The sequence below is a fragment of the Mobula hypostoma genome, chromosome 6 (genome assembly GCF_963921235.1).
Source record: "Mobula hypostoma chromosome 6, sMobHyp1.1, whole genome shotgun sequence".
In the NCBI taxonomy this organism is placed as follows: Eukaryota; Metazoa; Chordata; class Chondrichthyes; order Myliobatiformes; family Myliobatidae; genus Mobula; species Mobula hypostoma.
In genome coordinates this window covers 140033139-140058968 of record NC_086102.1, presented here as the reverse complement: position 1 = coordinate 140058968, position 25830 = coordinate 140033139, and the positions used below count along the sequence as shown (strand labels likewise).

General features: G+C 41.9%; 1 protein-coding gene across 3 annotated transcripts in view; it reads left to right on the top strand.

The window, feature by feature from the left end:
* Nucleotides 1–25830, top strand: part of LOC134348439 (collagen alpha-3(VI) chain) — a 78652-nt gene that overhangs the window by 2493 nt on the left and 50329 nt on the right. For all 3 annotated transcript variants that reach the window (XM_063051810.1, XM_063051811.1, XM_063051809.1), the window contains exon 2: nucleotides 4806–4901. In XM_063051810.1, the coding sequence (XP_062907880.1) occupies nucleotides 4829–4901 (73 nt within the window). In that variant the 5' untranslated portion in view covers nucleotides 4806–4828. The remainder of the gene's footprint in view (nucleotides 1–4805; nucleotides 4902–25830) is intronic.

Below are 25830 nucleotides of genomic sequence, written 5' to 3'. Positions count from 1 at the left end.
AAAATAATAAAGATGGAATGAGGGAGGGCTCCAGAAATGGGCTGAATGAAGCTGGATTTAGCTTGCTGCCCATGATCCCCACCAGGAGCATCTGCCTGCCACGTATACCAGTCTGGGTGCAGAGGGCTGAATCAGTTGGCGCCCTGCTCCTGGGATTTGAGTAGCGAGGTATGATGAGTCCTCAGCCACGACCAGGTCAAGTTCAAGTTCAAGTTTAACTGTGATTCAACTGTACACATGTATACAAGTAAATGAAACAGAATTCCTCTGGGGCCAAGGTGCAAAACAAGTGCATACAGTCTCATACAGTATAGTAATGATAATACATAGAGTCACAAAGTAATATTAGCACAAGTCCCAGAGTGGCATGGTGTGAAGATTGACGGTCATGGGATGTCTCAGTCATTGCTATGGTTCTGCCCAGATAGCCTTCGAAAGGAGGCTTTTCAAAATCATTGGTCTGAAGCATTCTCAACCCTGCCACTAATTCAGTTCAGTGCATACTATACTCCCACACCTTCACCCTTCGGTTCAGCAGCAGTGAATGCACTGGACTCACTCACTGTCTGAGCTGAGCAGCCAGTAAACATCATATCTGGGCCATTAGGTGGCATACGTAGCCTGGCTCCATTCATTTATAGTATTGTCTACCAGTGAAAGAAGGATGGTGGCCTAGTTTTTTTTTCTTAATAATATTTTTGCTTAAATTGCTCTAGATAAGAGTTTTTACTTGATATTTTACTTTTAAAATTTATTTTTATATAGTTTTAAAAAGATACGTCAACTATCTAAAAATGCTATCAAATGAATTTTGAAACAATTGAAAAGCCTTCCCTGCCCAAGCCCTGAGAAAGCCATCAGGGCAGCCTGGGAATGCGGCATTGGGATCTGCAACCTGCACCCCATCCTCTGCACAGATCACACTTTGTAAGGTGGCTGTAGCAACGAGGCCCTATGGTCACCAGGGGTCACGGAAATCGCCTGGAGGCCAGTGTGAACTGGATCACGTGTGATCCAGTTTGTAAAATTACTCTAAAAACATTTTAGAACAAAGTTAGATCTTTTAAATCTTAAAAATAATATAAATATATAACAACATCCAGGTCAGGGAATCTCTCCAAAATCAAGGGTGGAATCTGAATCCTATACCAGGCCTGCTGCCTTGGGATCAGGGAAGTGGATTCTCCTGGGTAATGACTGGAAATGCTAGCACATCCAGGACTCTGTTAGACTCCAAACGGAGTACAGTAATGGAAAGCACTGAGAGATGCACTGGCATCTCTGACTCTGCTTGTCCGAGCCTCACTTTGGCGCTACGTATATCTGGGGGTGGCTGTAACCAACACCATTTGTTCTATTACCCTTTCACTAACATGAATCCAGAACAGAACACAAAGAGTTGACTAAAGGGAGGAGATTCAGTATTGAAACAGCAGTTCAGCATTGGAGATTTGAGAGACACAGGCAATCAATACCATAGCCCATCTCCCTGAGGCGAATGCTCATTGATGATCAAATGCTGAAAATTCTTAGCAAGCAGAACAGCATCTATAGAGTAATGTTTTACACTTGCGTTATGTTTTAGTGCAATGTTTTCTTTCCCACACACACATATTCAGAGATAAGAGTATGAAATTTGAAATCAGGCAACTGTTTCACCAGTGAATAATCCATAAAATGATAACTAATCAGAATTTCTCCGTGCTTTATTGATGCTAGGATAGTGGTTGCAATGAACAAAACTTCTCAATTAGGGAGGAGAATTTTGCATATTAACATAATTTAAAACAGGAGTTCATACAAATCCCCAAATACATTCAGTAAAATTAAAGTCAAAATCTCAATTTGTGGCTGCCTCAAGGTTGCATAAAGTACATATACTTTGAGAAAAATGTACTTTCAACTATGAAATTTGAACATCTATCTCTAATGCCAAGAATTTTTAAAGCAGTAGCTTGCAATGATTTCAGGATAATATTTTTACTTGACTTGTATTTCTTCTTGAAGTATAAATTTCTGCTTATTCACAGAGAGGGTGTCATAGGCCTATTGAATCATCATATCCTGATGAGAATGTCCCAGATTTCTCACCGGGTTTTACACAGATCCCAATCGAAACAGACTTGAAGGTGTTGCTAAATGACAACGTCAAATTTGCAGTCCAGTACCAGTCTGTATCTATAATTATTAACTGAAATGCATTTTCCCTGAAATGTATAACATACATTTTAACACACAAAGATTGCTACTTTAGGCATGTCCAAAGGTTAAAATTTTTAAAAATTCGAAGACAATCTCAAGAATCCAGGTGTATGCCTGTGGGTGTCATCATTACTAATCTGTCATCGAACTTGATCTGCTTTGCTGTATCCACATAGCCTTCAACAGCTTTGATGGATTTGTATCAATCAATCAATCACAAGTTTAAAATGAACAATTATCCTGGGATCAATTGACAGATTCAAGGGAAAAGTCCAACTTGCTACTGACCACCATGTGACTATGTTCTTTAATTTCACACATGAAAGGCTTGCCTGTAGTTTTTGGACTATTATGCCTTAACTGCACCTCAGCAAGAAGAATTGTTTATTTTAACAATCTATCCTAAGGAGGTCAATTACGTCCACCCTCCTATAATTCTGTTACATTCCAGCAAGTTAAAACCCTAGTTGCATAAACTTTTGTTGCAATTTACTCCAAAGGTTCAGAGGGGATTCTGGTAAATCTTTCCCACGAGGTCAATATATTTGTCAGTAAGAGCTGTTTCCAGTGTGGCTCATATTAATGTAGATGTAATCTAACGAAGACTTTGTATTTCTGTAACATAACTTCTTTCTTCTTTTACTCAGGTTTTCTGGATATGGTCAGCCTTTCACTAACGTTTAAAAAGAATCTGTGCCTGCAGGAAATGTTAATGATCAATCACATTTTGTTCAAGTCTTTACACACCTACTGCTTCTGGCTTAAAATCTTTAAGATATTAGAACACCATCACTTTTTGATTTGAAATTAATAACATCACATTTACTCACACATTCAAATTTAATGCCACAGATCTGGCCATTCCTTGAAATGGAAAGTGATAACTCTTTCAGTTTAATGCTTCCATCTTCATTTTCTGCAAATTTGGATAGGGGGCTTTGTACCTGATCTCGTAGAATGTGAATAACTATTATAAATTTAAACTCGGATGTTCATTTTGCGTAAATAACATCCACAGATACTCCCATGCTCTGTGACTACTATTTTAGTCTTCTTAAGAAATTCCATTCAGCTTCATCAAAAACAATCTACCTTTTACTTATCTATACTGTATGTCTCTAATCAACTGAAAACACTCAATTATCCTTAATTACAAACTCCAGGTATTCTCAAAAATCACTTCTTTACCAATTGCTCCTCAGTTTCCTTCTTGCTATTTCCCTTCATTAAGCAGTTGACTGATGCAGAGCTTTTTTAATTTGAGGAGATTTTGGAAGATTATAGTTCTACATTATCCTTGCCCATATCAAATTCTAGGATGAGAACCATCTGCTCCTGAGGGCTTGTTGGTGCTTTCTTTCTTGTCACTGATTCAACATTACATTTTTCAGCAGGGCCAAAGGGCCGGTTTCTCTGCTGCAGAGCTTTATTACTCATTCCTTGGATCTTTTGAGATGCAATCTTCTTCCTCTATCCTTGCAAAATGGTAATTCTGCTTGTTTGACATTTTATTATTTGCATTTACAATATCTCCACTGCTGTTATTTTTAAGCAGTATCCAATAGTTCTCACCACACACTATTCCCTATCATAACAGTCAAAAAACAAAAAAAAAACAAAAATAGCAAGAAGGAAACTGAAGATTTGAGATGCACACTGGACAGCAAAACCACATTCAGTGGACGGAGCTAAGAGATCCCGAGATGAAGAATCAGATCAAAGTACCACAGTTCAGCCACCTAGTTGCAAATCGAGGTATACAAAATAAATAAAGCTTACGGCAAGATTCGGCTCCAGAACATCCCAATCATCAATTTGGTGAGGCATTGAGATATAAAGTCATAGCTTTCAATCATATTCAGTCCAACGTGTCAAGCTGATGATCCATTTTATCCCTTCCTAGGATCCCCATCATCCTAGAAACCAGTCAATTCTATCTGGTCTTTAGGATATAAGAAATAACTCGAGTTTTGGTGTGGAATATTTATCCTCCTATCTCTAGAAGGTTAAATAGAAACAATATGCTCTGTATTAGTCTTCTCATCTATAAAGAATTAAATAAAGACAATCCCCAAACTAGAAGGTACAGACATTGAAAACTACTAGCCAAGAACTTGCACTAGTGTTAAGTCATGATAAATGAAGGACAATTTATGATTTACAGTGGAAAGTAGACTGATAAAGCCTGCCATTGTGACTTCCCGAAGATAAATTGTTCACATTGCAACATTATAACTTACCCATACATGGCAAGAAACTGTTGGAAAATCAGTAAGGAGAGCACAGATATAGAAGACTAGTCAGGGAGTGTTCATGTGTCCCGAGCAGTGCACAATGTGGATAAAGATCAGAAAGTATGAACTTTATTGAACCTTCATATGTTTGCAGGCTAACCTTGAAATTCTTTATTCTTTCTGCTTCAACTATGTTGGGTGCCTGTGAGCTTACATCACACACAGAGATGCAGTGATTCTCAAATTCTTTACTTGATCTGTTTGTGAATGTTTTTTCATCTGAGCCATACCTTTGTAACACAGTAACAAAATGGCTGCTACTTATTAAAGGTGCAGTTTTGAGGTGACATATTTTTCTGTTTGTTGCAGGTCTGCTACGAAGATCATTAAAAATGAAGTGCACTGTGTCCCTGTGGGCTGTGCTCGGTCTAGTCCTCCTGCACTTTGCGACTGAAGCACAACAAGGTAAGAAAACAATAAAATGGAAGTCCTGAGTAAAAATCACTTTCTGTGCTTCACTGCTTGTCAAGAACAAAGCTGGACATTGAAGATTTTGCAAATGAAGCTTGCTAAAGTTTTTTTTTTAACAGATTCAAAATAAAGGGAGCAGAATCATGATGTACAACAGTCAGGAGTGCAAGGCTTGTACATTGATATATCCATTTAGTTATCTGAAACCCTTAATTGTAGTTTCATCTAGTTAATTCTATGTAGAAAGGCCAATGATAATGCATTGCTTCCTGAAGCATGGCATTTAAGTGAGCAAGCTCATTACTCAATCAAAATAAAAATGGCAACTTACATTTTTAAAGAAGGTTTGAAGTAGGAAGGTACCCAATAGCACTTCTGTATGTCAGGACAAATAGGTACAAGAACAGCTTCTTTCCGTATGCCATCAGTCTTATGAACACTTGAATTTTAGTTTATTATAAACCAAGTCCACCTGTACATATACAGGTATACCTCATTGTATATAGTTCACGATTATTTGCACTATTGTTTTGTTTGCTTTTTGATTCTCTACAGCGAGAGCTCAGGGAAATCGGCATCAAATTCCCTGCATGTGTCCACATACTTGGCGATAATAAAGGATTCTGATTCTGAAAACCCTGAGAATCAATAGTTGGCAAATCAACAACGAAACATTAGACATGGACCATCCTCAGATTATAACAGGGCTCCATTCCTGAGAACTGTTCCTATCTGAGACATATGGGAGGGGATCACAGAAACAGTGGTGATGGGAGAGTGAGGAGGTGCAGGAAGACTGCCTACTTGCCAACTTCACTGAAGGGAGTGAACAAGTGAATGAGTGAGTGTGCGTGCTCAGCTCCCTCAGCTTTTCTTGGTAGCTTAACCCAGTCCCCAAATGTTGTGGCTTGGAGTGGGGTGGAGGGGGTAAGTGGAGAGAAGAAACGTGGAAATGTCTCCTCCTCACCTGGCAGAGATGACTGCAGTCCCACAGCAGCAGTCAAATCCATCCCCATTCGTCCTGCCATCCAAATGCTTGTGTCAATAGGTCAGGTGTTCAGAACTCGGAGAGGACCTATGGTCTAATATTATAACTCTTTATGGCAATAACCATATACAGTCCTCTTGAGCCTATTGCTTGAAGCCCATATGTAGCTCAGAAATATGCATGAGGAACCACAAGATCCTTCACTTTACATTCTGTTTCAAGCAAGTGTTCCGTCATTTAGAGGTAAAAATAAAGAGAAATAGTAAATATTTTGTATGCTCAGGGGTGCTTATTGGCATTTGAATTGTATACTGTTTGATGGCCTTCACACTAATAAATACCCATTTTATTTACCAGGAAATCACTTCAGTGGTTAATGATACTTTTGGATGGGGGAACACTTAGTTAGGCACTGGGAATTTATCCAACAGAATGTGCCTGAAGACTGCCAAATCTCTTTCATAATACTGATATCTTTCAGGACTTCATTGTTCTCTTTCCTGAGTCCTGTAGCTTCCATGACATTCTACTTGGTAAATAGAATTGAGAAGAATACATTTAGCAGCCTTCTCCATCTCTGTGGCTCCACACATAGATGACCATACTGATTGCTGAGACCATAAGAGATAGGAGTAATATTAGGCCACTCGGCCATTTGAGTCTGCTCCACCATTTGATCATAGCTGATCCATTTTACCTCTCAAACCCATTCTCATGCCTTTTCTCTGTAACCCTTCATTCCCTGACTGATCAAGAACCTATCAATCTCTGCCTTAAATATACCCAATGACCGGGCCTCCACAACTGCCCGTGGCAACAAATTTCACAGATTTATCATACCCTGGCAAAAGAAATTCCTCCTTCAATGGGCATTCTGAGGCTTTGCCACTGGTCCTAGACTCCCCCACTATAGGAAACATTCTCTCCACATTCATTCTATCTAGACCTTTCAACATTCAATAGGTTTCACTGAGATCCCCTTCATTCTTCTAAATTCCAGAGAGTAAAAGCTCAGAGCCATCTAACACTCCTCATATGACAACCCTTTCATTCCCGGAATTATCCTTTGTTAAATAAGGGTCCCAAAACTGCTCACAACACTCCAAGTGAGGCCTCACCAGTGCCTTATAAAGCTTCAGCATCGCATCCTTGCTTTTATATTCCAGTCCTCTTGAAATGAATGCTAACATTGCATTTGCCTTCTTCACCACAGATTCACAGATCCAACCTGCAGATTAACCTAGGGAATCCTGCACAAGGACTCCCAAATTCCTCTGCACCTCAGATTTTTGTATTTTCTCTCCATTTAGAATATAGTCAACCCTTTCATTTCTTCTACCAATGTACATGGCCATACACTTCCTGACACTGTATTCCATCTGCCACTTTGTTACCCATTTTCCTAATTAGTCTAAGTTCTTCTGCAGCCTTCCTGCTTCCTCAACACTACTTGACCCCCCCACCTATTTTTGTATTGTCTATAGAGTTAGCCACAAAGCCATCACTTCCTTCATCCAAATCATTTTCATACTGTATAACGTAAAAAAGAAGCAGATCCAACACAGACCCCTGTGGAACACAACTGTTCATCGGCAGCCAACCAGAAAAGGCTCCCTTTATTTTTAGTCTTTGCCTCCTTCTGATCAGCCAATGCTCTACCCATGCTAGTATCTTTCCTGTACTACCATGGGCTCTTAACTTGTTAAGCAGCCTCATGTTTGACACCTTGTCAAAGGCTTTCTGAAAATCCAATTACACAATGTCCACCGATTCTCCTTTGTTTATCTTGCTCACTATTTCCTCAAAGCATTCCAACAGATTAGTCAGGCAAGACTTTCCCTTAAAGAAACCATGCTTCTGAAGGAGAACTATTCTCTCCCTTGTTACCCCTTTTCCCTTAATAAGCAGTACTTATCCTTGATCTTATCAACCTGAGATATCTGATGTCCCCTTTTACTCTTCCCGATTTCCTTAAGTATGTTCCTTCTTCCCTTACGCTCCTCAAGGGTTCACTTGATTGCTACTGCCTATGCCAGACATATGCCTCTGTTTTCTTGACCAGAGTCTTAATATCCCCCATCCTCAAGGCTTCTCCTCCCCTGTAATTATCGTTTGGAATAAGTCAAATCTTTTATGGCAACAAGTCAGAGCAGCTGGAAGGGGAGATGACTTAAATTCCACTAAATTACAAATCCATAGCAACACTTGTAAACACTCTTGCATGATCTAGCTCAGAAAGCAGAAGACTATTGAAGCCCGCGGATATGGAATCATTTAATGCTGCTGAGTCAATTTGCCTCTTGCAACCTCTTTGGCTTTTGCCAAGATCAGAGGTGAACAGGAAGAGATCAACATTACTAGGCTGACACCAACAGGCTGTGGTTAAAGGATGGCTCCTGCAGTCTTCACAATTGAGCCAAAAGATTCATAACTGACGATCTGAACAGAAAAGTGGTATAACAGAAAATCTATACTTTCATATTAATTCGAATGCCTTATTATATAATCAGTTTTGAGTTCAAAAACTTGTGCTTAATGGCCTGTGTAGCCCACACACGTGTAAACATGACTTAACAGCATAATGGGAAATTGAATGTACTCATTATTTATACATCATCAGCTATCTGATAAAAATGCAGATGTCTTTGCTGATCACTCACATACTCTTCTTGACAACTAATGCTGATGAAATATCTTTGCCCTGATAGAAATAGAAATCAATTTGTTAAAATCCAGTGGAGACACAAAAGACCAGAATCTGAAGCAATAAACAGTCTGCTGGAGGAACTCAATGGGTTGAGTGGCATCTGTGGGAGAAAAGGAATTTTTAATGTCTCCTCTTACTGATGCTGTAACAGCCAGTTCTTCCAACAGGTTGGTTTTTGCTAAATTTCATTCCTTTCAATTGAAAACTGCTGAGTAGAACAGAAATGATATATGATGTGTTTAATAAAAGGTTCAATACCATAGTTTCAGAAGACTACATACTGTGACGAGAATACACATAGATTAAGATGTTAGCTGGCCTGTGCTGGCACCAGTGGGATCAGTAGTTGGTCTGCCACCTGTCTTCAGGAGAGAGAGAGATAAGGAAAACAATGAAGCAGCATTTGGAGATGTTAATGAAGGGGAAGGAGAGCTGTCAAGATTGGCTCCCCCTTTGAACCCCGAACTGTTTGAAGTGATGGACAGGCGATACCCCAGAAGGGGGATAAAAAGGGACAGGTTTGCTAAGGCAGGACACACACGGCACCCGAGGTAACGAGACCCTGGAAGCAGTGCGTCTCTCACAAGTCGGTGGGAAGTTTTGGAAGGCCGGCTGTGGGACCAGGCCATAGACGCACAGGGTGGAAAGGCACGATCGGCGGGAACCTGGTGTGTGTCCACCCTTGCCTGGGTGCCAGGTTCACCGCAGAGAAACGATCGTATCTAGAAACGGAGGGGGTCACGGTTGGTGACCTCAGATGACATCACAAAGGACTTGCCCGAAAGCTGACTGCGAAGGTCTGTGTGGAAGCCTTGAATATTCATTTGTTTTGCTCTCTCTCTCCTTCCCCCACACTGTCCATCTCCCACGGCAGCGATTACTGCGAACCGAACTGAACTAAATTGAACTGAACTTTGCGTCACTTTGAAACTGGTCATTTACCCCTAGACAACGATAGAGCTTGATTGATCCTGTTATCTGAATTCTGTGTACATGTATGTTTATCATTGCTGAACTGTTGCATTCATTATCCTTTTGATTAGCGTACTGTGTTGCTTGTTTCTTTAATAAAACTTTCTTAGTTCTAGTAATCCAGACTCCAACTGAGTGATCCATTTCTGCTGGTTTGGCAACCCAGTTACAGGGTACGTAACAATACTGAGTGCATGTTTTGAAGTGGAAGGAGAAACTGCATAAGTGGTCAGAGCGAACTATGTGAAGTTAGTAACCTGTCGTGGTTCCATGCACTGATTTGTTGCACAACTTCTCAATATGTAATACTCTCTGACTAAAGTGAATAGAGATCAGCTTCATTTTTCACACGTATATAGAAACATGGAATGAAATGTACTGTTTGTGTCAATGACTGACAGAGTCCTAGATATTTTGCGGGGGCAGCCCACAAGTATCATCATACTTCTGGCACCAGCCTAGCATGTTCACAACTTAATAACCCTAATACATACAGCTGTGTTTTGTAAATCCAAAACATAGAACTAATCAAAAGAAAAACTTGGAGCAGGGAATAATGTGTTGACTTTGTTCTGACTTTAGTGAGGCACACACTTATGACGTGGTGGCGTAATGACGCACTTCTACTTATAACCCGTAATGAATTACTTAAATAAAGAATGTTTAATCAAACAATATATTTATAATATTACTCACATATTACAGAAATGTTAAAAACATGACACTGCTCCTTGCTTATTTAAAAACTCCAATTCAATGTGCAGAGAATGCATTTCAACTTATATTTGTTGTTGTTGTTGTTGGTCCTTCGTAGTCGAAGATGACCATGGATTCAAAGTCAAATGGGAGATTGGTGGCTGTGGGTCCGGAGGTGACTGATGAGGCCAATCCGGGCCCTGAAGGTTTGCCCACATGTGGGACACAAGTGGGTGGGTGCTGTCGTGGCAGTAGATGCTGCTCGGGTCTTGCGCACAGCACGCTTTCGTTGCGCCTCGATGATGCGCCTGACTTCAGCTGCACGGGCTCCTGTGGTGATCTTGCTGCACCAAGCTGGACGGTCGAGGGCAAGCGTCTCCCACGTGTTGATGTCGACACCCAGGCCTTTGAGGGACGCTTTGAGGCAGTCTTTGTAACGTTTCTTCTGCCCCCCTACTGAGCGCTTGCCCTGACACAGTTCTCCGTACAGCAGCTGCTTAGGCAATCGGCTGTCTGGCATTCTGACCACATGTCCAGCCCAAATAACAGACAGCCGATTGCCTAAGCATGTGGTCAGAACTTATATCTATATATGTACACACACACACACACACACACACACACACACACACACACATATATATATATCTGTATATCTGTATGTGTGTGTGTGTGTGTGTGTGTGTGTGTGTGTGTATGTGTGTGTGTGTGTGTGTGTGTGTGTCTGTGTATGTGTGTGTGTGTGTGTCTGTGTATGTGTGTGTGTATATATATATATATATAGACACAGAATACTGTATAATACAACTACTATAGAGACATCCACAGCATAGTAAACTTTAATTGTCCCATTCAAGCCTAAAGATTTAATTGTTGTGGATGATTTCTCACTCTGGTGGGAAAATGTTTTTCTTGACAAAGGGGCGTCACTCTGCTTAGCTGGTGAAACTTGTGGCTGTGGAATACTCTTCGTTTCTGGAACCTCCTACATAGTGGTTGTAGGAGTTGACTCTGGGACTGCAGGAAGTGGTTCTGACAGCTACCGTTCCTCTCTAGAAAATGACTCTGCTCTCTTCACCTAATTGATGTATCATCTCCAGATGATTTCAGACACAATCTCCACTGTGTAGGAGAGTGGTCCAGTTCTATCCTTAATCTTTTCAAAACTACCCACGCTTGATTGGCTCTGTAGTCCCTCGCCAGAACTGCTTGTCCAGGAGTCAAACCTTGAACGTCCTTGTTTGAGGAACCCTTGATTTGTCTCAGCTGTCTGGTGTGCATACTCCTTCTGAGACAGGGTTTGCAGAGATCCAAGTGTGCATGCAAGGGACGATCCAGGAGCAGCTTAGCTGGGGAGTTGCTGGTTATGGAGTGTGCTGCATTGCAATATGCAAGGAGGAAATTGGCGAGCTTCTGATTCAGTGTCAGTGTAGTGTGTTCTTCTAACACTGCATCAGAAGTGTGTTCTTAGACTCTGGACAAACATTTTCTCCAAGCCTTTTGTAGCTGGCTGCAGATGTGGAATGAATGGAAAATGTCTTTTTCCATTCAGAATGACTGAAACTGTTGTGCAACAAATTGTGATCCATTATCACTGACTAAGTGTTTTGGAACACCACTTCTTGAAAAGAGATGTCTCAACACATCAACAGCATGTGAGTCTGTATTAGAGACTATTGGGAACACTTCTGGACACTTTGTAAATGCATCCGCTACTACCAACAAATTTGTGCCAATGAATGTACTGGCAAAATCCACATGAATCCCCTTCTAGGGCAATACTGGCCATTGCCAGGGATGGAATGGCATTGGCATTTGCTCTTTTGGATTTGTTGGCATTTCAGACAATGCAAGACAAACTGTTCAATCTGCTGATCTATCCCAGGCCATGAGAAAAAGCTCTGACCAATGCTTTTTATTTTGACCTGCCTAGTTGACCACAATGCAGCTCTTCCAACACTTTAGCTGTCAGCTTGGAATGTACAACTCTCAATCCCCATATAAGGCAACCCCCATCAAGGGCAAGTTCATCCCAGCACTGGTAAAAATGTTGGAACTGGGATTTCTACTGCACATTCCAACTATTTTGGGTTGCCTCGTAGACCTGAGAGAGTGTGGCATCTTTTCTGATTTCCCTTTGGATCATCTCTGCCATATTAGGGAGACTTCCAATTTGCATTAGGGTTAATATCTCAAGAGGAGTGTTCTCTTCTGTAAATCTTTCAGATATTTCCTTTACCAAGGGTAAATAGGACAGCGAATATATCAGCGTTTCCCTGATTAGTTGTCCTCTTGAATTTGATCTTGTAATTGTGTCCGCCAAGAAGCACAGCCCATATCTGCATTTGTGCTGCTGCTGTTAGCAGCAATCCTTCTTTGGATTGAAAATGGACACTCGTGGCTGATAATCAGTAATGAGGACAAACTCACTCCCACTGAAGAACTGGTTGAAATGTTTTACGTCCCAAACCAGAATCAAACCTCTCTGTCAATCGGTGCATAACTTTTCTTTGCAGCAATAATTGAATGTAACGCAAAGGCTATGGGGTATTCACTTCAAAAGGGCACAGTGTCACGGGCAAGCTTCACTAGGACAATGTGGGTCATAAGGTCTCAATACAGTGTCTGCCAGCACCATTTCTTTTTACCTTTTTAAAAGTCACCTCACACTACTTTGTCCATTGCTATTTCTTCCCTACCTGTAGCAATGAGTTCAAAGGCTGGAGCACAGTAGCCAGGTTTGGCAGGAACCTGTTGTAATAATTGACAAATCATCAAAAAAGACTGCATCCGTGACATGTCCTCCATCCACCACTGCTTGACTTTTCTCAGTACACTTGTGTAATTGTTGTGCGTGAATCATGTGATCACAGCATTCACCCTTGTGCTCTGAGCCGATAATCTTCTAATCTTCAACTGCCTTGAGATTTTTTAGATGTTCCTTGTCAACCTTACCAGTTAATAATGAAGTCATGCTGGTAACGCTGAGTGTCTGGGCAGCCCTACTGAACCTGGTCCATAGCTTTTTGCCAGAGTGCTGGTGCAGACGTTACTCCAAAAATAAGCCTATTATAGTGATAAAGCCCTTCGTGAGTGTTTATGTTTGAGGACACTCACTTTAGACTCTTCTCCCATTTCTATCTGTAGGTAAGCCACAGATAAGTCCACTTTGCTGAAGTGTTTCCATCCAGAAAGAGTTGCAAAGATGTCCTCTATCAGGGGCAGAGGGCATTGATCTACTTTCAGTGCTGAGCTTAAATCACCACAGAATCTGACAGACCCATTCTTCCTGGCTACTGGGACCACTGGTGTTGTCCACGGGCTCCACTCAACCTTGAAAATAATTCCTTCAGCCTCCATGCAGTCCAGCTCACTGGCTACTTTATCTTGCATGGTATATGGAACTGGGTGGACTTTGTAAAACTTGGGTGTGGCATTTTCATTTAACACTATTTTTTGGATATAGAAACATAGAAACATATAAAACCTACAGCACAATACAGGCCCTTTGGCCCACAAAGTTGTGCTCAACATGTCCCTACCTTAGAAATTACTAGGGTTACCCATAGCCCTCTATTTTTCCAAGCTCCATGTTCCTATTGAAAAGTCTCTTAAAAGACCCTATCATATCCGCCTCCACCACCGTTGCCGGCAGCCCATTTCACACACTCACCACACACTGCGTTAAAAACTTACCCCTGACATTTTCTCTGTACTTACTCCCCAGCACCTTAAACCTCTGTCCTCTTTTGGCAACTATTTCATCCCTGGGAAAAAGCCTCTGAATATCCACATGATCAATGCCTCTCATCATCTTATACACCTCTATCAGGTCACTTCTCATCCTCCATCGCTCCAAGGAGAAAAGGCCGAGTTCACTCAACCTGTTTTCATAAGGCATGCTCCCCAATCCAGGCTACATCCTTGAAAGTCTCCTCTTCACTCTTTCTATGGTTTCCACATCCTTCCCGTAGTGAGGCGACAGAACTGAGCACATATGTTTGAGTTTTCCAATGCTATCCTTGAGCACTGTTGTAGCATCATCCAGTAACTTTCCTTATTCACTTTCTGTTGACTCTATTACAGGGGGTATGACATGCAAATGATGGTTCAATCTCCAATCAAGATTTAGTTGTCTCAGCCAATCACAGCCCCTCCTGTTTTTAGCACTTGGAAGATCAATGTGGCTTGTTGGTTGTTGTATTTCACTGTTACAAATGTCATTCCCACAGGAGTTATCTTTTCTCCAGTATAAGTTCTTATTTGGATATCTGTAGGCTTCAGTTCAGTATCTTTGAAATTCTGTTCAAACTCATTTTGTGGAATGACTAAAATAGCCAAGCCAGTGTCCAATTACATTTTAATTAATTTGCCATTCACTTCTGGTGTAAGTCATATTGCTTATCTGTAAGTTTTCACATGTAAGTCTCAAGGCTAAGCAGTCCTGTGTTACTTTAATCTTTATCGGATTTTTCATCAATAAAATGCAGATTAGTGCTCATTTTGAAACTACATCTTGATATTTTATCTTTTTCTCTTTATTGTGCAGTCCATTTATTTTTCTCTGCTTGCATGTGTTCTGCTTTGTTGCATTTTCTGCAAGTTTTGTCTTTAAACCTGCATTGGTCTGTGTATATGAGCCCCTCCGCAACTGTAACACAATTTGTTTGGCCAGACTGGTCTTTGTTTGGATGTCACAATTTTGTTCATGCTCAGTTGCATCTCTAGCTGCTGTTTCCATTGATACAGCAATTTCAGCTGTTCTTTTCAATATGAGTTGTGCTTCAATTAGGAGCCGTTTTTGAATGCTTTCTTGTATGATTCCACAATCTAAGCAATCCGTCAGTGCATCATTAAGCCCATCATTGAACTGACAATGCTTAGGCAATCTCTTCATTTCAGCCATGTACACTGAAATAGACTCCCTTGCCTTTTGATTCCACTTGTGAAATCTGAAGCATTCTGCAATCAATAATGGTTTTGATTCTCTATGTTCCTGCATTACTTTCACTATATCGGCAACACTCATTTCTGCTGGTTTGATTGGAGCAGTTAAACTTCTAAGCAAACTGTATTCTCTTCTACCTATTGCACCTAGCAAAATTGGCTTTGGTATTTTATTTGCTTCAAAATACTGCTCAATCTTCTCAGTATACATCAGCCTGTTATCTGTTGCGCAATGGAATGTGTCTCTCTTTCCGATGTAACCAGCCATTTCTGCTCTTTTAAATTTATGATTACTATCATCTGGTACTCACTGTTTATGAACTGTTTATTGGTAGATAAACATGGAGCTGGGAATAACGTGTCTACTTTGTTCTTACTTTTATGAGGCATACACTTATGATGTGGTGGTATGATAATGTATACCATTCATGTACTTTTACATTTAACCCATGATGAATTATTCAAACATTTTCTGCCTTTTTTAAAACTCAAATGTCTCTGTTCTCTTTTGAAGAAAAAAAAAACATGCTGCACTTTTTTTTAAACTCAAATGTCTCACTGCACTTCAACAGGTAGGTAATTGTCTAGGGGTGGCTTTGAAACTTACTTATTGCCACTTATGTTTTGCAAATCCAAATCATAGAACTAATTGGCAGATAAACGCGGAGCTGGGAATAATGTGTTTACTTTGTTCTTACTTTTGTGAGACACACACTTATGAAATAGTGGCATGATAATGTATGCCATTCACATACTTTTACATTTAACCCCTGATGAATTATTTAAAAAAACAAAGAATGTTTAATTGAACAATATATTTACAATATTACTCAAATATTGCTGAAATAGTAAGTACACAAAGCGTCTGTCTGTGGAATGTGGGAGGGAATTGGAGCACCATGAGGAAACCCATCTGGTCACAAGGAAAATGTACCTACTCCTCACAGAGAACAATGGGAATTGAACAAAGATATTACAGTTGGCACTGTAAAGCATTATGTTAACTGATATGATACCATGCCCCCCTGTACACTACCATACCCGCCTGTAATGCCCATAGACACTTTTATGTTGCTCTTCATTAAATAACAAGTACAGATCTACCACCAAAACAATCTTTATTGGAGATAGTCAACAGTTTATCAATGTAATAATAATATGGTACACAAACTTCTTAGCCATTACACTATATTACCTCCTCTTAAGATTATACTCATTAGTTATTTACTTATATAAAGTTACTATATTTCATTATGGACTGAAAATAAAACTATGAGACATTTGGACAATAAGTGTCCATTCTGGAAGCCTGCAGAGGCCACTGTGATATGAAAAGACAAATCTATGGAGAAAAGGATTATGTATTCCAGAGAGGTCAGCCACGACAAGATGTCCCAAAATGTAGAGCTCAGGACAAGTTAGAGTACCATTTGGTAGTGATTTGGTATGAGAACAAGAAGAATATGTGTAGTCCTCAATCAGAAGTGATTTGGAGAAAATGTCCATGACCGTTTTGGACATCACGAGGCAACTGGATCATTAGGTTTCCAGACAATGGTTGTACCACTGCAAGGATCTACAGTGAAGTGGAAGACAGGAAGCTCAGCATGGTGAAACTATTTAATGTAAGTTGGAGAAAACCACTGGAATGAATGAGGCTGCTCAAGTCTTGGGAAAGAGTTTGATTTTTACATAGTTCTATTGCCTACAGAATTAGTGATCAGATCGAATCAGGTGTACTGCCGGTTGAGTTAAGTGACACGGAGGAAGAAGGCACCTCAAGAGCTCCAAATATCGCACAACTAGTATTACACTGATGTCAGCTCAATACAGTGTAGCGAAAGTCAAAAGTGATGATTGTGTTTATGGTACTTAGTAACAAACTGGAATATAAAGCATCATACAACTGCTGCTGTAGTTAACAAACATTATTAATATGTATAGTTTAGTGTTAAACAGTAGTTGAAATCTAGAAAATATGTTACACAATTTTTAATATTTATAACCTAGAGTTAAAACAGTACATCACAGTACGGGACCTTTGGCCCATGATGTTGTACTGACCTATATAAAACCACACCATAATCAATCTCACCCTTCCCTCTAGCACAGTCCATAATCCTGCATTTTTCTTACATTCATTTACCTAGGAGTCTCTTAAATGTCCGACTGTATCTGTTCCTCCCACTGCTCCTGGTAGCGTGTTACAGGCACATTTATATGTAGTAAAGGCAATAACTGCAGTGACAAGATTAGTATGAGTGAATATTTGTTGAGGGGAAGTTATTTACAGAACATATCTGTACCTTTTGGTTGGCGTATTGTTGCAGCTCATAGGGATGTTGCCTCACACTTCCAGCCAGGTTCAATCCAAAGACCTGAGGCTATCTATGTGAAGTTTGTACATTCTCTCTGTAATGGCATGGGTCCTCCCCAGTGCTCTGCTTTCTCCATTAGTTGGTTAATTGATCATTGTAAGTTGCCCCTGTGACGAAAAACCAAGTTATTAGAAGATTGATGATGATGAGGGAGATAAGGGAGACAAATGGAGAAACGTTCAAAATGTTAATGAGAGAGGAGAGGGATAACGAAAAGAGACACAATTCAGAGTATTGACAGACCAGTTGCTTTGAACCTGAACTGTTTGAATTTTGATGGACAGGCGATACCCCAGCAGGGGGATAAAAAGAACAGGTTTGCTAAGGCATGACACACACCACGAGATCATGAGATAACGAGACCCTGGAAGAGTAGTGTGCCCCCACAAGTTGGTGGGAGTTGGAGGTCTGGTACGCGGGAACCGACCACAGACGCACAGGGTGAAAAGGGTACGATCGGTGGGAACCCGGTGTGTGTGTCCGCCCTTGCCTGGGTGCTGGGTTCACCGCAGAAGAACGGTCGTATCCAGAACGGAGGGGTCACAGTTGGTGACCACAGAAGACATAAAAGGGTCCGCCCGAAACTACCTGTGAACATCAAAGGTCTGCCTGAATCCAATTTGCATCTCTCTCTCTCTCTGTAATGGCACAACAGTGATTACTGCGAACTGTACTAAGCCGAACTGAACTCTGCGTCACTTAAGACTGATCATTTTACCCCTAGACTGTGATAGAGCTTGGTTGATTCCTGTTACCCTAGTTCTGTGTACACGTGTGTATTATCATTGCTAACCTGTTGCATTTACATCCTTACGATTAAGCACTGTGTTACTTATTTCTTTAATAAAACTTTATTAGTTTCTGTTAAACCAGACTCCAACTAGTGGTCCATTTCTGCTGGTTTGGCAACCCAGTTACGGGGTACGTAACACCCCTAATTGTGTAGGTGAGTGGTAAAATCTGAGGGAAGTTGAGAAGAATGTTGGGAGAATTAAGTTGGATTACTGTGGATTAGTGTAAATTGACTGGTTGGTGCACACTCATGAGTTTAAGGGCTTGTTTCTATACTGTGTCACTCTCTGACTGTGGGTGTTAGTAGAGATTGCAGTGAATTTTGTAGCAGAGAAGATAAAGAGACTGTGTGAATTTGGGTGTGGTTAAACATAGCACAATGTTTATATTTCTTTTAAATTAATTAGTTGACCCATACATTATAGTTAAATGATAGAATACAGTAAATGTGTTCAACTCCTTCAATTAACAACACAAACACACAACATTGAAAAAGTGCTGTTAAAATTCTGCTTATGTCCCAAAAGGTGTATTCTTCATTGATATTACTAACCCAGTATAGCTCCACTTCTGGGAATGGCATTATTCCAAGTGATTACACGACGGATCTTGGTTTTATATCACTCAATCTTCTTTTGATCACTCTGGCATGCAATTATTGCATGCATTGGAGCAACCCTGGCATACCTCCTTGTGGGAAGGTCAAGCAATGAGCTGCTCAGTTTGGCTTTCTGCCTAGGCATCACAGCCTTTTGCAATGACCAGTCAGTAAACTACAATTGCAATGGTGCTGGATAATCGTACCTGATTGTCAAACTTACCCTGATGGAAAGAGCCATCTACAATATCCACACTCTCATTCCTTGATTCATTTTCTCACAGTTTCTCAGATATTGAAACAGTAGCTGTCAATCTCTTGTATAATATGACTACTCTGTTAGAAATGCTGTTGGTAATGCCAATCTGGCTGTGTGTGTGAATTACAGACGCCTTGATACCTTTCAAGAATCATTAACCAGTGGTATATTTGGACAGGACCAATGCACTCTAAAGCACGAGTGGCTACTGGATCTCTTTACTGCCCCACAATGCGATTCTCCCACACAGTCATTCAATCTGAGGAACTCTGTCCACCAACATCCATGATCATTTGTCTATATGGTTGTGAGCCCATAACCATGATATGTGACTGGTTGGTCTTCACTGACAATCCAACTGTGTACTTGCCTCTTAAATTGGAAAGTAGCTCCTACAAAGGATTTTATCCACCTCAATGGGACAGAATTTGAGGAGCTTCCTATGGACATTCTGATGTAGCAAAGTCAATACAGATACTTGCCTTGGCATTCGCAGTTAATAAATTGCTCTTGAATATTACTGATCTTCTGAGGTGTGCAATAAATTCCAACTCTTCATTACTACGTGGATAGTACCCAGAGAAATGATTCAATAAAAACAGAGAATTCTGGAAATACTAAGCAAACCAGGCAGTAACTGTGGTGAGAAAGATGTAACTAATATTCAAATGGTAGTCATTAATAATTCTTCCATATTTCCATCATCTGTATTTTTTGTTTTCTTTTGACTTTTCCATAGCCTTTCCTCTTGTATCCAAGGCAAGTGGATCCATCGTGTTTTCCAGCAGTTACAATGTTTAGGGAGATGTACCCCTGTGCAGTGTCCTCCTCCCCGGTGATGATATGAACACTGGTTATCTAAACAGTCATCTTGAAGTCAGTGGCTCTCAAATCATATTTGGCAAGGCCTTCTGCCATTTGCATCCATATTCCTGTGCTACTCAGCCTGATCCTTTGGTTTGCATCAAAGCCACCTGTTACATCCACGTGAGAAAGTGACTCTGCTACTATGACGCAAACAACAGGAATTCTGCAGTTGCTGGAAATTCAAGCAACACACATAAGAGTTGCTGGTGAATGCAGCAGGCCAGGCAGCATCTCTAGGAAGAGGTGCAGTCGATGTTTCAGGCCGAGACCCTTCGTCAGGACTAACTGAAGGTAGAGTGAGTAAGAGATTTGAAAATTGGAGGGGGAGGGGGAGATCCAAAATGATAGGAGAAGACAGGAGGGAGAGGGATGGAGCCAAGAGCTGGACAGGTGATAGGCAAAAGGGATACGAGAGGATCATGGGACAGGAGGTCCGGGAAGAAGGACAAGCGGGGGGGGGAACCCAGAGGATGGGCAAGGGGTATATTCAGAGGGACAGAGGGAGAAAAAGGAGAGTGAGAGAAAGAATGTGGGTATAAAAATAAGTAACAGATGGGGTATGAGAGGGAGGTGGGGCATTAGCGGAAGTTAGAGAAGTCGATGTTCATGCCATCAGGTTGGAGGCTACCCAGACGGAATATAAGGTGTTGTTCCTCCAACCTGAGTGTGGCTTCATATTTACAGTAGAGGAGGCCGTGGATAGACATGTCAGAATGGGAATGGGATGTGGAATTAAAATGTGTGGCCACTGGGAGATCCTGCTTTCTCTAGCGGACAGAACGTAGGTATTCAGCAAAGCGGTCTTCCAGTCTGTGTCGGGTCTTGCCAATATATGAAAGGCCACATCGGGAGCACCGGACGCAGTATATCACCCCAGCCGACTCACAGGTGAAGTGTTGCCTCACCTGGAAGGACTGTTTGGGGCCCTGAATGGTGGTAAGGGAGGAAGTGTAAGGGTATGTGTAGCACTTGTTCCGCTTACACAGATAAGTGCCAGGAGGGAGATCAGTGAGGAGGGATGGGGGGACGAATGGACATCTCCCCCATTTCATGTACATCTGCTCTCACTCCATGCTCCCGCCACCCCACTAGGAATAGGGTTCCCCTGGTCCTCACCTACCACCCCACCAGCCTCCGGGTCCAACATATTATTCTCCGTAACTTCCACCACCTCAAACGGGATCCCAACACTAAGCACATCTTTCCCTCCCCCCACCTCTGCTTTCCACAGGGATCGCTCCCTACGCAACTCCCTTGTCCATTCGTTACCCCCCCCCCCATCCCTCCCCACTGATCTCCCTCCTGGCACTTATCTGTGTAAGCGGAACAAGTGCTACACATGCCCTTACACTTCCTCCCTTACCACCATTCAGGGCCCCAAACAGTCCTTCCAGGTGAGGCAACACTTCACCTGTGAGTCGGCTGGGGTGATATACTGCGTCCGGTGCTCCCGATGTGGCCTTTTATATATTGGCGAGACCCGACGCAGACTGGGAGACCGCTTGCTTAACACCTACGCTCTGTCCGCCAGAGAAAGCAGGATCTTTCAGTGGCCACACATTTTAATTCTACATCCCATTCCCATTCTGACATGTCTATCCACGGCCTCCTCTACTGTAAAGATGAAGCCACACTCAGGTTGGAGGAACAACACCTTATATTCCGTCTGGGTAGCCTCCAACCTGATGGCATGAACATCAACTTCTCTAACTTCCGCTAATGCCCCACCTCTCCCTTGTACCCCATCTGTTACTTATTTTTATACACACATTCTTTCTCTCACTCTCCTTTTTCTCCCTCTGTCCCTCTGAATATACCCCTTGCCCATCCTCTGGGTTCCCCCCCGCCCCTTGTCTTTCTTCCCGGACCTCCTGTCCCATGATCCTCTCGTATCCCTTTTGCCTATCACCTGTCCAGCTCTTGGCTCCATCCCTCCCCCTCCTGTCTTCTCCTATAGAAACATAGAAAAACATAGAAAATAGGTGCAGGAGTAGGCCATTTGGCCCTTCGAGCCTGCACCGCCATTTATTATGATCATGGCTGATCATCCAACTCAGAACCCCGCCCCAGCCTTCCCTCCATACCCCCTGATCCCCGTAGCCACAAGGGCCATATCTAACTCCCTCTTAAATATAGCCAATGAACTGGCCTCAACTGTTTCCTGTGGCAGGGAATTCCACAGATTCACCACTCTCTGTGTGAAGAAGTTTTTCCTAATCTCGGTCCTAAAAGGCTTCCCCTTTATCCTCAAACTGTGACCCCTTGTTCTGGACTTCCCCAACATCGGGAACAATCTTCCTGCATCTAGCCTGTCCAATCCCTTTAGGATTTTATACGTTTCAATCAGATCCCCTTTCAATCTTCTAAATTCCAACGAGTACAAGCCCAGTTCATCCAGTCTTTCTTCATATGAAAGTCCTGCCATCCCAGGAATCAATCTGGTGAACCTTCTTTGTACTCCCTCTATGGCAAGGATGTCTTTCCTCAGATTAGGGGACCAAAACTGCACACAATACTCCAGGTGTGGTCTCACCAAGGCCTTGTACAACTTCAGTAGTACCTCCCTGCTCCTGTACTCGAATCCTCTTGCTATAAATGCCAGCATACCATTCGCCTTTTTCACCGCCTGCTGTACCTGCATGCCCACTTTCAATGACTGGTGTATAATGACACCCAGGTCTCGTTGCACCTCCCGTTTTCCTAATCGGCCACCATTCAGATAATAATCTGTTTTCCTATTTTTGCCACCAAAGTGGATAACTTCACATTTATCCACATTAAATTGCATCTGCCATGAATTTGCCCACTCACCCAACCTATCCAAGTCACTTTGCATCCTCTTGGCATCCTCCTCACAGCTAACACTGCCACCCAGCTTCGTGTCATCCGTAAACTTGGAGATGCTGCATTTAATTCCCTCATCCAAGTCATTAATATATATTGTAAACAACTGGGGTCCCATCACTGAGCCTTGCGGTACCCCACTAGTCACCGCCTGCCATTCTGAAAAGGTCCCGTTTATTCCCACTCTTTGCTTCCTGTCTGCTAACCAATTCTCCATCCACATCAATACCTTACCCCCAATACCGTGTGCTTTAAGTTTGCACACTAATCTCCTGTGTGGGACCTTGTCAAAAGCCTTTTGAAAATCCAAATATACCACATCCACTGGTTCTCCCCTATCCACTCTACTAGTTACATCCTCAAAAAATTCTATGAGATTCGTCAGACATGATTTTCCTTTCACAAATCCATGCTGACTTTGTCCGATGATTTCACTGCTTTCCAAATGTGCTGTTATCACATCTTTGATAACTGACTCCAGCAGTTTCCCCACCACCGACGTTAGGCTAACCGGTCTATAATTCCCCGGTTTCTCTCTCCCTCCTTTTTTAAAAAGTGGGGTTACATTAGCCACCCTCCAATCCTCAGGAACTAGTCCAGAATCTAACGAGTTTTGAAAAATTATCACTAATGCATCCACTATTTCTTGGGCTACTTCCTTAAGCACTCTAGGATGCAGACCATCTGGCCCTGGGGATTTATCTGCCTTCAATCCTTTCAATTTACCTAACACCACTTCCCTACTAACAAGTATTTCGCTCAGTTCCTCCATCTCACTGGACCCTCTGTCCCCTACTATTTCTGGAAGATTATTTATGTCCTCCTTAGTGAAGACAGAACCAAAGTAATTATTCAATTGGTCTGCCATGTCCTTGCTCCCCATAATCAATTCACCTGTTTCTGTCTGTAGGGGACCTACATTTGTCTTTACCAGTCTTTTCCTTTTTACATATCTATAAAAGCTTTTACAGTCAGTTTTTATGTTCCCTGCCAGTTTTCTCTCATAATCTTTTTTCCCCTTCCTAATTAAGCCCTTTGTCCTCCTCTGCTGAACTCTGAATTTCTCCCAGTCCTCAGGTGAGCCACTTTCTCTGGCTAATTTGTATGCTTCTTCTTTGGAATTGATACTATCCCTAATTTCTTTTGTCAGCCACGGGTGTACTACCTTCCTTGATTTATTCTTTTGCCAAACTGGGATGAACAATTGTTGTAGTTCATCCATGCAACTTTTAAATGCTTGCCATTGCATATCCACCGTCAATCCTTTAAGTGTCATTTGCCAGTCTATCTTAGCCAATTCACGTCTCATACCTTCAAAGTTACCCGTCTTTAAGTTCAGAACCTTTGTTTCTGAATTAACTATGTCACTCTCCATCTTAATGAAGAATTCCACCATATTATGGTCACTCTTACCCAAGGGGCCTCTCATGACAAGATTGCTAATTAACCCTTCCTCATTGCTCAAAACCCAGTCCAGAATAGCCTGCTCTCTAGTTGGTTCCACGACATGTTGGTTCCTCGACATGTTGGTTCAAAAAACCATCCCGCATACATTCCAAGAAATCCTCTTCCTCAGCACCTTTACCAATTTGGTTCACCCAATCTACATGTAGATTGAAGTCACCCATTATAACTGCTGTTCCTTTATTGCACACATTTCTAATTTCCTGTTTAATACCATCTCTGACCTCACTACTACTGTTAGGTGGCCTGTACACAACTCCCACCAGCGTCTTCTGCCCCTTAGTGTTATGCAGCTCTACCCATATCGATTCCACATCTTCCCGGCTTATGTCCTTCCTTTCTATTGCGTTAATCTCTTCTTTAACCAGCAACGCCACCCCACCTCCTTTTCTTTCATGTCTATCCCTCCTGAATATTGAATATCCCTGAACGCTGAGCTCCCATCCTTGGTCACCCTGGAGCCATGTCTCTGTGATCCCAACTATATCATAATCATTAATAACAATCTGCACTTTCAATTCATCCACCTTATTACGAATGTTCCTTGCATTGACACACAAAGCCTTCAGGCGCTCTTTTACAACTCTCTTAGCCCTTATACAATTATGTTGAAAAGTGGCCCTTTTTAATGCTTGCCCTGGATTTGTCGGCCTGCCACTTTTACTCTTCTCCTTAGAACTTTTTGCTTCTACCCTCACTTTACACCCCTCTGTCTCTCTGCACTGGTTCCCATCCCCCTGTTGTGAACTAACCTCTCACGCCTAGCCTCTTTAATTTGATTCCCACCCCCCAACCATTCTAGTTTAAAGTCACCTCAGTAGCCCTCGCTAATCTCCCTGCCAGGATATTGGTCCCCCTAGGATTCAAGTGTAACCCGTCCTTTTTGTACAGGTCACGCCTGCGCCAAAAGAGGTCCCAATGATCCAAACACTTGAATCCCTGCCCCCTGCTCCAATCCCTCAGCCACACATTTATCCTCCACCTCATCGCATTCCTACTCTCACTGTCGCATGGCACAGGCAGTAATCCTCTCATATCCCTTTTGCCAATCAACTGTCCAGCTCTTGGCTCCATCCCTCTCCCTCCTGTCTTCTCCTATCATTTTGGATCTCCCCCTCCACCTTCCACTTTCAAATCCCTTACTCACTCTTCCTTCAGTTAGTCCTGACGAAGGGTCTCGGCCTGAAACGTCGACTGCACCTCTTCCTAGAGATGCTGCCTGACCTGCTGCGTTCACCAGCAACTTTGATGTGTGTTTGCTGCTACTATGACCATTTCTGTGGGCTTAATTCCTGCATGCAACTTGCAATCACTCTCTGCTCAAAACATCTTTAAACGGGTGAATCAGAATCAGAATTATTATCACTGACGTATACCATGAAATGTGTAGTTTTGTGGCAGCAGTATAGTG